At 38.6% G+C, this 12,156-nt stretch overlaps 1 protein-coding gene across 1 annotated transcript; it reads right to left on the reverse strand.

Annotated features, from left to right (window-relative positions):
- Nucleotides 1-5,857: 5,857 nt before the first annotated feature.
- Nucleotides 5,858-6,322, reverse strand: LOC108471948 (uncharacterized). Its single transcript, XM_017773486.1, has one exon. It carries the CDS (start codon nt 6,320-6,322, stop codon nt 5,858-5,860), a length of 465 nt encoding a protein of 154 aa, XP_017628975.1.
- Nucleotides 6,323-12,156: the final 5,834 nt, after the last annotated feature.

Genomic DNA, 12,156 nt, shown 5'->3' on the forward strand with positions numbered 1-12,156 from the left:
AATAAACTTCAAAACTTAAAATTGACGCCTCGAACGGAACATATAGATAGACGAGACCGAGAGGAGATCCTATTGAGCATTAATTTGTTTATCCCGAGTTAGTTTGTTGAGGTCGAGAGATAACGTACTAAATTGTATAATTTGGTAAAATGGTGACCGAAAGGTAAAATTAAGACAATTAGAAGTTTAAACCTTTTAGATCCCTAATACAAAGACTAACCAATAACACGGAAATCAACTGACGACTTGTGTTTCTTGAATTGTTCATTGTGTAAGTTTACCTGTTTTACAATTTGGCCTTCCTTAGTGTTAGGTAATCGATTAGTCTAAATTACCCTTGACTATGAATTGTCTTAATATGATACTTAGCAAGTAGTTAGCAAGACTTCCTATTTGAATGCTTGTTTCGTAGGAATCACTTCGTCCCTAAACTATCTTAGGTTCAATTGTTGGAATACTCGAGTGTTCCATTGTAACACTAAAAATATTACAACTCAACCTATTACACTTGCAGTATACTATCCATTATTGATTGTTTTTGTGTTGATTCTCAGTGTCAGGGCACAGTCAAGTTGTTGGCACCATTGTCAAGGAGTTTGTGTGCGATTTAGTGATTTATTTGATTATTTCATGTTTACGAAAGAGATAATTAGCAAAAGCTAGGTTTATAAATACAGTGCTCTTGTTCTAGTGTTTATTTTTTGTTTTACTGGAAAAGTATTATTTTATTCATTCATATTTTCCTTGTTTGTAGAGTTAGTGCATGACTCGGGGTGACAATGAGTTAGTCCCATTTGACTTGGAACCATAAAGGTTACCATAAACACATAGAGGGGTCAACTTTCAAGTGGAGCCCCACTCCACCAATAGAACCACCAATTTCTGAGCCTTTGATTGACAATCCAAGAGTAGAGGAACTGCACTTTGATCTTCCTCAAGACGAGGAGCATGCACGTATTTTCCACCCAAGAAAAATAGAGCAACGAATGTTGCACGACTATGTTATTTGAACTTAAATATGGTCTGAGGGAGCATCAACTGTCCTACTAGCAATGCTAACAACTTTGAGATAAATTTGGTGATGACCCAAATGATCCAAAGCAACCTCCAATTTTGGGGGTTAATGAATGAGGATTCGAACCAACACTTAAAGCATTTTCTAACCCTTTGTGACACTTTTATATATAATGGTGTATCCGATAACACTATATGTCTTCAACTATTTCCTTTTTATTTGTATGATGACACTCTTATGTGATTGGATTCGTAGTTGGTGGTCTCGTTGAAACATATGGGACAAGCTTACCAACTAGTTCCTCGCCAAATACTTTCCCTTGAGAAAGATGATGGAGTTGCGAATGGATATCATTAACTTCCAACAATTGGAAGGGGAGTCACTATACGAAGTGTGGAATCATTTCAAGCTTATGCTATGTAAGTTCCTTTACCATGGCTTACATGATTGGTTGCAATCTCAAACTTTTTATAAAGGGCTTGATGGGAACTTACGATCTAGCTTAGATGGAGTGTCTGTATGGGCGTTCATATCTAAAACATATGTTGAGGGATGCCAACTAATGAAATCCTATATGTGGCCAAATGAACAGTTCACATGCCGAGCTAAACTGCCAACCGTGAATACAGTTGGTGGTAAGGACAAATTCCAACAAATCCTCGTGTAATAGTCCATTTCAAGCAGTGTCGAAAATAGTGCTTTCGGGACCACTGCTCCAATGAGTGAATAAATATTTTATTATTTATTTAATGTCTATGGGGTTAATTTTATGTAGTATTAAATTTTCGTTAAGAAATTTCGAGGTTTAAATGATTAATTAGAAAAAAAAGGGACTAAATTAAAAAAGGTGCAAAAGTTGAATTCTATTAGTTAAATGACTAAATGACTATGGAAAGGAAAGCTAATGAACTTGATAGTAAATATAACATGTTATATGATGTGGATGTTTATGGATAGGTTCTAATGAAATTTTAATAATTTGATACTTTGTAATTTGATAATTAAATTAAAATGCTAAACAAAGAAAAAGGAAAAATGTTGTCATCTTTCTCATTTTTCCTATCTCAAAATTGAAAATAGCCATTTAAGGGGGGAGAAAGCTTTGGTTTTTAATTTTCCTTGCATGGTAAGTATTTGAGCCCCGTTTTTATTGATTTTTATGTTTTTGAGCTCGTTTTAGCTTAAATTACTTACCCGGGGGTTAATTTGCAAAATTGTTAAAGGTAGAGGGACTTACCATGAATGAAACTGTTGTGTTTGTGAAGTTTATTGATAGAATATTAAGGCTGATTGTTGAATAAACTTGTTTCGTTAAGTGGTTTTTGATAGATTTAGGGTTTAGAGACTTTTTATGAAAATAGTAAAATTTTATGGTGACATGATGAAATGGTGATTTAATTGGGCTGATATGGGTCCTTAAGAAATTCGGTTAGCATGTATGGAGGGTAAAAATAGTATTTTTACAAGTTTCAAACTTAAGGACCAATTTGTGAAAAAGTTAAAATAGGATGGGTAAATTTGTAATTTTTTGATAATGTGAATTGTAACACCCCAAACCCAGCCTAGACGTTACGACCAAATTTGGTGATGTCACATGAAATGGGTTTGAAAACAAGCTAACTTGATAAAAACCTTAAGCTTATGAACCCTTATTTGCTTTTATTTATTTCAAAAAATTTATTCATTTGCCTTAAAATTTTTTAGCGCGGAAGCTTATGAAAAACCGTGATGTTTAAGCAATACAATCTGTGATTTAGAAAACCTTGTTTAAGTAAACTGTCGTTTTAGAAGAAATCATTTTGTTAAAGTATACATAAATCGAGCAACAAAACCAAAATTGCAGTTAAAGTCTATATAGTCCAGAAATTACAAACTCCCCCAAAAAAATACCAAAACTTAAATGAATTCATAAAGCAAAATAAAACAGTTCTATGGCGAGTGGTCACTATCGAATCCTCCACTACACCAATCCGCCTAAGACTGTGGATTACCTGAACAGAATAGACAGAAAAGAGTGAGTTTACATAAACTCAGTGTGTAACCCCACAGAATTAAACATGTACAGAACCAAAAATCAGAATCAGACAGATATAGATTCGGGCCTAAGCCCATTACAGTTACAGATATAGAAGTGTAAACTAGAATTAGAATCAAATATCCTACCCCCATTCTCTACACACCATCTTCGACCATCCCTAAACACCATGTGGGGTTTAAAACACCCACCCAGCCTTGCATACCATGTTGTACCGATGCGGCACATAATAGATATAATGCAGCCATGCTGCCAGATAATAGGCTCAAAATGCCTTTCAGAACACGTCCTCCAATATACATCATCCCATACCCAATATTAGATAACATAACATACATACAGAATTAACCGATATATCATACTTAACATGATTTTGTGAACAGATAACAGATGTACAAACATAGGCATGCTCATAACCATATTTCAGCCTAACATGTCACTTGGTTTTATAGTTAGATAGTGTTTACCGACCCTACAATAGGCCCACAGTCGATTAGGATGATCCAAACGACCCTACGGAAAATCCTAGTATAATGGGCCCACATGCCCGTGTGGATTACTTGTGTGGCCCACACCCAGATTGCCCTTCCCGTGTGGCCCACACAGCCTGGCCCAATAATCGACACGCCCATGTGTCATGCCCGTGTGAGCCCATACGCCCAACTTGGCCTAGCCCGTATGGCTCACACGGCCACACTCGAGCCACTATGCACCCGTGTGCTGTGCAAGGCCATGCCTTTGTCAATCACACGGTCGTGTCCTTTCACACTGCCTACCACACGGGTGACCACACGCCCATGCGTCGACAGTGGCCTTTTTTGGCTTTTGCCGAAACCTTGTTTTCTACGTTTTGAGTACACACCTAGTATCGTTTCGATGCGAAACCACTCCCGAGCCTCTAGAACCAATGCTTAGAAACAAACTTAATTCAAACTAAATCGTAATTACAAAACCAATACTGAAATCCAACACTTACTCTAATCCCTTGACGATTCGATTATAATTCTGAACAAGGAAAGCCCCTACTTTCTTGATTTGCTGCTGTCAAAACACAAGTACCTCGTTAACAGAGCATTCGACAAGCCTAAAAAGATTAACAGAGGCTACCTCCTCGGCAAAACTCACCACAAGTTACCAAATGAAAAGCGCACAATCAGAAATATCATGACAATGAAGCACGATTTTGTCAAAATGAGTAATGAAAAGAGAAAAATATTGTGTTTGGAAAAGAAAAAGGAAAACCCCAGAAGAGAAGAGAGAATTTTTGAGGAACGTTAGAATTAGGAAAGAAAGCCGAAATTTTTGAAAAAGAGTAAAATAAAAACAAAAATAAAATCTAATAACTTCCTAAATCCTTTAATTATCTCTCTATTAACCCACTAACACCCAACTCCTCGGAATTTAAATTCAACTGAAATTCTGACGCAAAATCAAGCAAAAATCACCCACACTCACGCAGGGATTCGAACTCAGGACCTCCAGCACACCAATTCCGTTACCACCTGAACCAGCAGGCTCATTATGATTTGGTTTATAAATAATTAAATTTAAGCCCACTCCCCAGAAGCAAGGCTTAGATCAGAAAAATATCAAAATTTGCCAAGTGTAGGGCTTGAACTTGAGACCTCACACATACACCCATAACACTTAACCACTAAATCAAATACACATTTTGTGTTACCTTTTCACGAAAACAAAGATATAAAACTTGAGGCGTTACAACTCTACCCCCTAAGAGAAATTTCGACCTCGAAATTTACCTGATTAGAATAGATGAGGATACTCCTATCGTATAGAATATTCAAGTTGCCATGTGGCTTCCTCATTGCTGTGATTCTGCCACAGAACCTTCACTAATGGAATGGACTTTCTCCTTAGAACCTTAATGTCTCACTCTAGAATTTGAACCGGCTCCTCCTCAAAGGTCAAATCTGGCCTAACCTCAATATCCTCAACGGAGATTATGAGAGATGGATCAGATTGGTACCACCTCAACATCGAGACGTGAAACACATCATGAATACGGTCTAACTCTGGAGGTAGCTCCAACTAGTAAGCAACCGATCCCACTCGTTTCAGAATCCGATACACCCCAATGAACCTAGGGCTCAACTTGCACTTACGACTGAACCTCAGAACTTTCTTACATGGAGAGACCTTAAGGAATACAAAATCCCCCATAGAGTACTCAATATCATGTCTCTTCAGATCTCATACAATTTTTGCCTATCAGAAGTTGCTTTCAGACGATCCCAAATCAATCGAACCTTGTCATCTGTCTCAGAAACCAGCTCAAGACCTAGAACCCGATGCTCACCCAACTTAGTCCAGCATAGTAGAGTATGACACTTACGACCATACAGAGCCTCATAAGGTGCCATCTGGATGCTAGACTGGAAGATATTACTGTAGGCGAACTCAGCTAGTGGCAGATAATCCTCCCAACTATCTCAAAAATCAATCACACAACTTCGACGCATATCCTTCAATATCTAAATCACCTTCTCAGATTGATCATCTTCCTGAGGATAGAACTCAGTACTGAAGTCCAAACTTGAACCCAAAGCCTCATTTAACTTCTTCCAGAACTGAGATGTAAAACGAGGATCTCTATCAGAAATAATCGACACAGGTACCTCATGCAGTCTAACTATCTCTGAAATATACAACTTCGCTAGCTTCTGTAGGGAATAATCAGTTCGAATCAGAATGAAGTGAGCAGACTTGATCAATCGATCCACGACGACCCAAATAGAATCCTTGTTTGTGGGTGTCAAGGGCAACCTACAAACAAAATCCGTCGTCACTCATTCCCACTTCCATAAACGAATCTTAACTGGCTGCAGTAAACCTGAAGGCGACTGATGCTCAGCCTTAACCTGCTGACATGTCAAAAAATGAGCAACGAAATCAGTAACTTCACACTTCAAAATCGACCACCAGTATAACTCACTGAGGTCGCGGTACATCTTATTACCGCCAAGATGCATAGCATAAGGGCTACTATGCACCTCCCTCAGAATCGACTGTCTCAGATCTGAATCATTTGGCACACAAATCCGACCTTGAAAACATAGAACACCATCACTATTTAACCCAAAGTTAGAAGTAGTACCACTCTTAATCTGACAAAATCGTAAACCCAGAGTCTCATCCACTAACTGTTTATCTTGAATCTGCTTAATCCAAGTCAGCTTAACCTGCAACTCGGCTAACAGATTCCCATCATCAAACAGACTAAGGCGAGCCAACATTGCCCTTAAATCAGACATCACTCTTCGGATTAGAGCGTCGACCACCACATGGGCCTTACCAAGATGATACTCGATGGTACAATCATAATATTTAAGCAGCTCAATCTATCGACGCTTTCTAAGATTCAACTCCTTATGAGTAAGGAGATAGTTGAGGCTTTTGTGATTAGTGTAGATGATACACTTTTCACCATACAGACAGTGCCTCTTGATTTTCAATGCAAAGATCACCGCAGCCAACTCAAGATCATGCGTCGAATAGTTCCCTTCATGTGTCTTAAGCTGACAGAACGCATAAGCCACAACCTTATCATCCTGCATCAGAACACAACCCAATCCAACATGTGACGCATCATTGTAGACCACAAACTCTTTACTAGATTTAGGCTATATCAGAACAGGAGCTTGAGTCAGAATAGTTTTGAGCATATCAAAGCTCAATTACTACGTATCAGTCCAAACAGATGGAACACCTTTATACAGAAGCTTAGTTAACGATGTAGTAATAAAAAAGAACCCCTCAATGAAACGTTGATAGTATCCTGCCAAACCCAGAAAGCTACTGATCTTAGATACACTCTTAGGCTATTTCCAGTCCAGCACTGCCTTGGTCTTTAGAGGATCAACATGAATCCCTCAGCAGAAACCACGTGCCCTAGAAAATTCACTTCACGCAGCCAGAACTCACACTTGCTTAACTTAGCATAAAGTTGCTTCTCACGCAGAATCTGAAGCACTACTTTAAGATGCTCATCATGCTCATCCTCAGTCTTAAGGTAAACCAAAATATCGTTGATGAAGACCATGACAAATTGATCCAGATAGGGCTAAAACACTCAGTTCATCAGATCCATTAATATGGTCGGTGCATTCGTCAAACCAAAAGACATAACTAGAAACTTGTAATGCCCATAACGAGTTCTAAATGTAGTCTTGTGAACATCAGCCTCCTTAATCCTCAACTGATTATACCTCGATCGAAGATCAATCTTGGAGAACATAAAAGCCCCTCGGAATTGATCAAACAAGTCATCAATCCTCGGAAGTAGATACTTATTCTTTACAATCAGCTTATTCAACTGTCGGTAGTCGATGCACATCCTTATGGTCCAATCCTTCTTCTTAACAAACAGGATTGATGTTGTAACACCCCTAACCCGTATCCGTCAACGGACTAGGGTTAAGAGGTATTACCAGATGTATCATCCACACATCATAACATCATAGTTAAACATCATCACAAAGTCCCTTTCTTATGTCAACGAGACCTTAAAATGCTTTAGGAAGGGGTCAGGACTAAACTGAGCACATACAAAATTTTTCTAAAACTTAACAAATTTTTCAAAGTTACAGAGGTCACACACTCGTGTGGGCAGGCCGTGGCAAAGCAGGGCATACATACTGACTTATCCACATGGCCACATGACACGCCCGTTTGTTAGGCCATGTGAAAATTAGGGAGGTTACTGACTTCGGTCACACAACCAACCACACGCCCATGTGCCAGATTGTGTGCCATACACGGTCAATAGACATGCTCGTGTGTCTATGCTGTATAACTCACTGACTTATTTTGACTAAATGCAGGGGTCACATGGTCGAATCACACGCCCGTGTGCTCAGGCCGTGTGGCATAAAAATAGGCTTGATTAAAGCCACATTTCACACCCTTCTCAAGCATACCTACAAGCATCAAATGACAAATAATTCATACCCAATTTGCATCCAAAACATACTTAATTCACATAACAAATCTTATGCCAAAATCATACCAAATTCTCAACTAAATCTTATGTCAAACTTACCAAATTGACCATTTTCACAAAGCCATATATGAACACATTATGAACATCCAATTTTATTACATATCATAACCAAAATAAGTTATTCATCTTAAGCCATATCACATGGAAAGATTCACTAAACAAAACATAACATATTCCCTCTAGCCTATACATGTCATACACCAATATTTACAACTTCAAATGTACCAAAATATTGATTGATAGTGTGATGATGATCCTTGACGATCCCCAAGCTCACGATAGCTTTGATAATCTATAAAACAATTGAAAAGCACACAAAGTAAGCTTTCCAAAGCTTAGTAAGCCATATACAAATAAACCTATCACACAAACAATTATAGACTAATTCATACATATGAATCATGGCAAAACACAATTGTAAGATCATATTTCTCATATAGCTCAATTGTTCATAATCGCTTGCTTATAAACACATCACATTTTTCATATAGTTCACGTATCAAATGATCATCTTCATTCTTACTTCTCATTGCCAAATTTTATATACCTTTCGTATGTACCTGAATTGGATACACATTCACTTGATCATTTATTTATCAATAATGCCCGTTGAATCGTTCGGAAGCTATAAGGATACTCAGATAGCTTGGAAAGCTCGTACAATGCCAACATCCCAGACGTGGTCTTCCATGTAATCAAATATCGATGCCATTGTCCAAGACATGGTCGTACACGAAATCATATACGATGTCGATGTCCAAGACATGGTCTTACATGTAAATCTCAAGTCGATGCCAACGTCATAGATGTAGTCTTACACGATATCACACCTCAGGATCCTAAGTCATGACATATGTATCCTATACTATTCATATAGTTCGTACGGGGCTTTTGGATGTCGTAACTTTGTCAATACTTTCCTGGATTCAATTGTTCAGCTCTCATAGCAATTCAATACATTTCTACAACAATCAAACATATATTATTCAACTGAAATACGTTTATTTGCATATGAACTTACCTCAGAAATGAGAACGGCTAAACGAGTCGATTATTCTACAACCTTTGGCTTTCCCCAATCTAATTCTGATTTCTTTCGTTCTCGATCTATATAAATTCATAGTTCACTAATTTAATTACACGTTTATTCATTTCAGTCCACAAACACATAATTAGGGTATTTTACACTTTAGCCCCTGAAATTTCACATTTTGACATTTTAGTTCCTATTTCATAAAATCACAAAATACACATAATTTCACATTTATAGTCTCTAATAGCCCATAACTTTCACTTATTTCACATTTTAACCCTTCAATCTCTCATTTTCACAAATTAGCCCATAATAATCAAGTTCATCAAAAACCCCAATACAAAACATATTAATCCAACAGATATCTTTCATTTTTCATCAATTAACAACACAAAACTCATGGATTCATCCATGGCATATCTCAAAATCATCATCAAATTCAAATATTCAAGCATGGGCTAGCTAGAGTACTAAACAACAATCACAAAAACATAGAAATCATAAAAATGGATTAAAAATCACATACCAATTAGCCAAGATAAGTGTCGAATGTTGGAAGGCTTAGAAACCCTATTTTTCTTTCTTCAAATTCGGCTAGATGATGAACATATTAGCTAATTTAATGTTTTGTTTTATTTAATGCACATTAATAAACTATTTACCAATTTAACCTTAATTATAACATTAATAATCCACTAACTCATGTCTAACTTTGTCCATGCATTAATCCAAGGGTCAATTTAGAACATAAGGACCTCATATTTAATATATCAAAGCAATTTAGCACTTATTCATGTAGCACACAACTTTTTGCATTTTCTGCGATTTAGTCCTTTTGTCAAATTGGACACTCAAACGATAAAATTAATCTACGAAATTTTCACAGATATCATATAACATACTGTAAACACAGAAAATAATATTAAAATATTTTTTGACTCAGATTTGTGGTCTAAAACCACTGTTCTGAATAGGGTCTAAACTAGGTTGTTACAGATGCTCCCCACGGAGACACACTAGGATAAATGAAACCATGGTCCAGAAGCTCTTGCAGCTGAGCCTTAAGCTTAGTAAGCTCTTTTTGTGCCATATGATAGGGGGCAATGGACACCGAAGCCGTACCCAAAAGAAGCTCAATCCCAAACTCCACTTCCTGATTAGGAGGTAATCTCGATAACTCATTAGGAAAGATGTCCGAAAAATCCTTTACTGTTCTGATTTCCCAACAGAAGAGTCCTCAAAATCAAAAACACTTACATAGGCCAAGTATGCCTCACACCCTTTCCGGACTAGTTTCTCAGCTACTAGTGCGGAGATCACATGTGACAAATAGTCTCGATGCTCACCAATCATAACCACCTCCACATCATCCTTAGTTCTAGAACGACCCTCTTAGATGTGTAGTCCAAACTAACTCGGCCAGTCCATACCCAGAATTAGGTCGAACTCCCCAAACGGACGCTCCATTAGATTCGCCAGAAAAATAGTCCCTTACACCTCTAATGGAACATCCCTATAGAGTTTACTAACCCGAACAGACTGCCCCAACGGACTTAGTATAGTATCCTCACTAGTAATGCTCTCCACAGAAATCCCCAAAGTTTTAGATACAGTACTAGCTATGTATGAGTTAGTAGACCCTATGTCTATTAAAGCCAAGTAAGATACATCAAATATAAAGACTATATCGGTGATGATGTTAGGAGCCTCTCTGTCCTCTCGGTAACGTGCAACATAAACCAAAGTAGGCTGTCTCGCCTCTGTGTGACCCGTACCTTTTCCCGGTGCTCTCTGCCCTCATCCCATGCCATTACCACCCCTAGTCTGGCCATGACCCCAAGGTGGCTGTTGAACCGCCCTCTAAGGCGGCACAAAACTCAGAGCCTGCGTCTGATCTACCCACTGTGGACAGTCTCTGATACGGTGCTCTAAAGACCCACATCTCAGACATGGCCCAATCCTCCTCCAACACTCGCTTGGATGGCGCCTACCACAATTACCATAAGGCTACAACCCAGCTGAAGCAGCAGGAGCCCCCACTCTAACTGGCCCATCAGATTTGACCTTTTTCTTAAGCCTTTACATAGAACTCGAGGGCTCCGATTCCCTCTTGTTGTTACCTCTCTTTCTCTCTCTATTCTAGTGCTCTGCGTGCCTAACATCTTCGGTGATCTTCGCCTTCTCAACCAAAACAGAAAACTCACGCTTCCTTTGAGGAGCTATCAAGACTCTCAAATTATCTCTCAGTCCATCCATCCTTAAAATGAGCACACCTCTCATAGTCCGATGCCATCATACCTCGAGCGTAGCAGCTCAGCCTAAGAAATTCAGCCTCATACTCGGCCACAGATCGATCACCATGAGTGAGGTTCAGAAACTCACACTTGTGAGCATCAATGTAACTAGCTTCCGCATACTTGCTCTGAAAAGTAGTCTTAAAGAATTCCCAAGTCAGGCGATCTGGCTGAGTGCCCTCCTTAATCGTCAACCACTACTGATAGGCTTCATCACGAAGCAAGGAGAGTGCACCCTTCAATTTCTACTTGGGAGTACAGTCCAAATCATCCATAATCCTCTTAGTGGCCTCTAACCAATACTCAGCCACATTAGGGACGACTCTTGTGACATCCTAAATAGCTTAGCTCCAGTAGACTAGAGTAGCTCAATTACCGACCCTCAGCCCCCAGATTCAGAATTGGGTCCAACGACCCTCTCTAATATCCTCAGCATGGCTTGGGACAGTGCGTCATCCCCAGTTGAACGACTCTGAGACCCAGTCTCAGTAGCAGGTGACATAGGTGTCTCACTAGTGTCCAAATTTGGCATACTGCCTAGAGATGAAGACTCAGCTTGAACCCCTCTACGGCCTCTACCACGGCCTCGAGTGCCTCGTTCGCGGATACCTTGTTTACTCTTTGTCTAATTGAGTTTATCTACATTAAGAGTTTTATGCATCAATTCAATATTTATTAACAAATGTTTTATGTAGTAAATATTAAAAGTTCAGTAATGTTTCTGAAGGTTTTAGTCTCTATTCATTTCACTACAGTTTC

The sequence above is a fragment of the Gossypium arboreum genome, chromosome 11 (assembly GCF_025698485.1).
Source record: "Gossypium arboreum isolate Shixiya-1 chromosome 11, ASM2569848v2, whole genome shotgun sequence".
Classification (NCBI taxonomy): domain Eukaryota; kingdom Viridiplantae; phylum Streptophyta; class Magnoliopsida; order Malvales; family Malvaceae; genus Gossypium; species Gossypium arboreum.

Excerpts from the sequence above, each read along its gene's own strand:
- LOC108471948 (XM_017773486.1), bottom strand. The coding sequence starts at position 6,322 with ATGTCTGATTTAAGGGCAATGTTGGCTCGCCTTAGTCTGTTTGATGAT.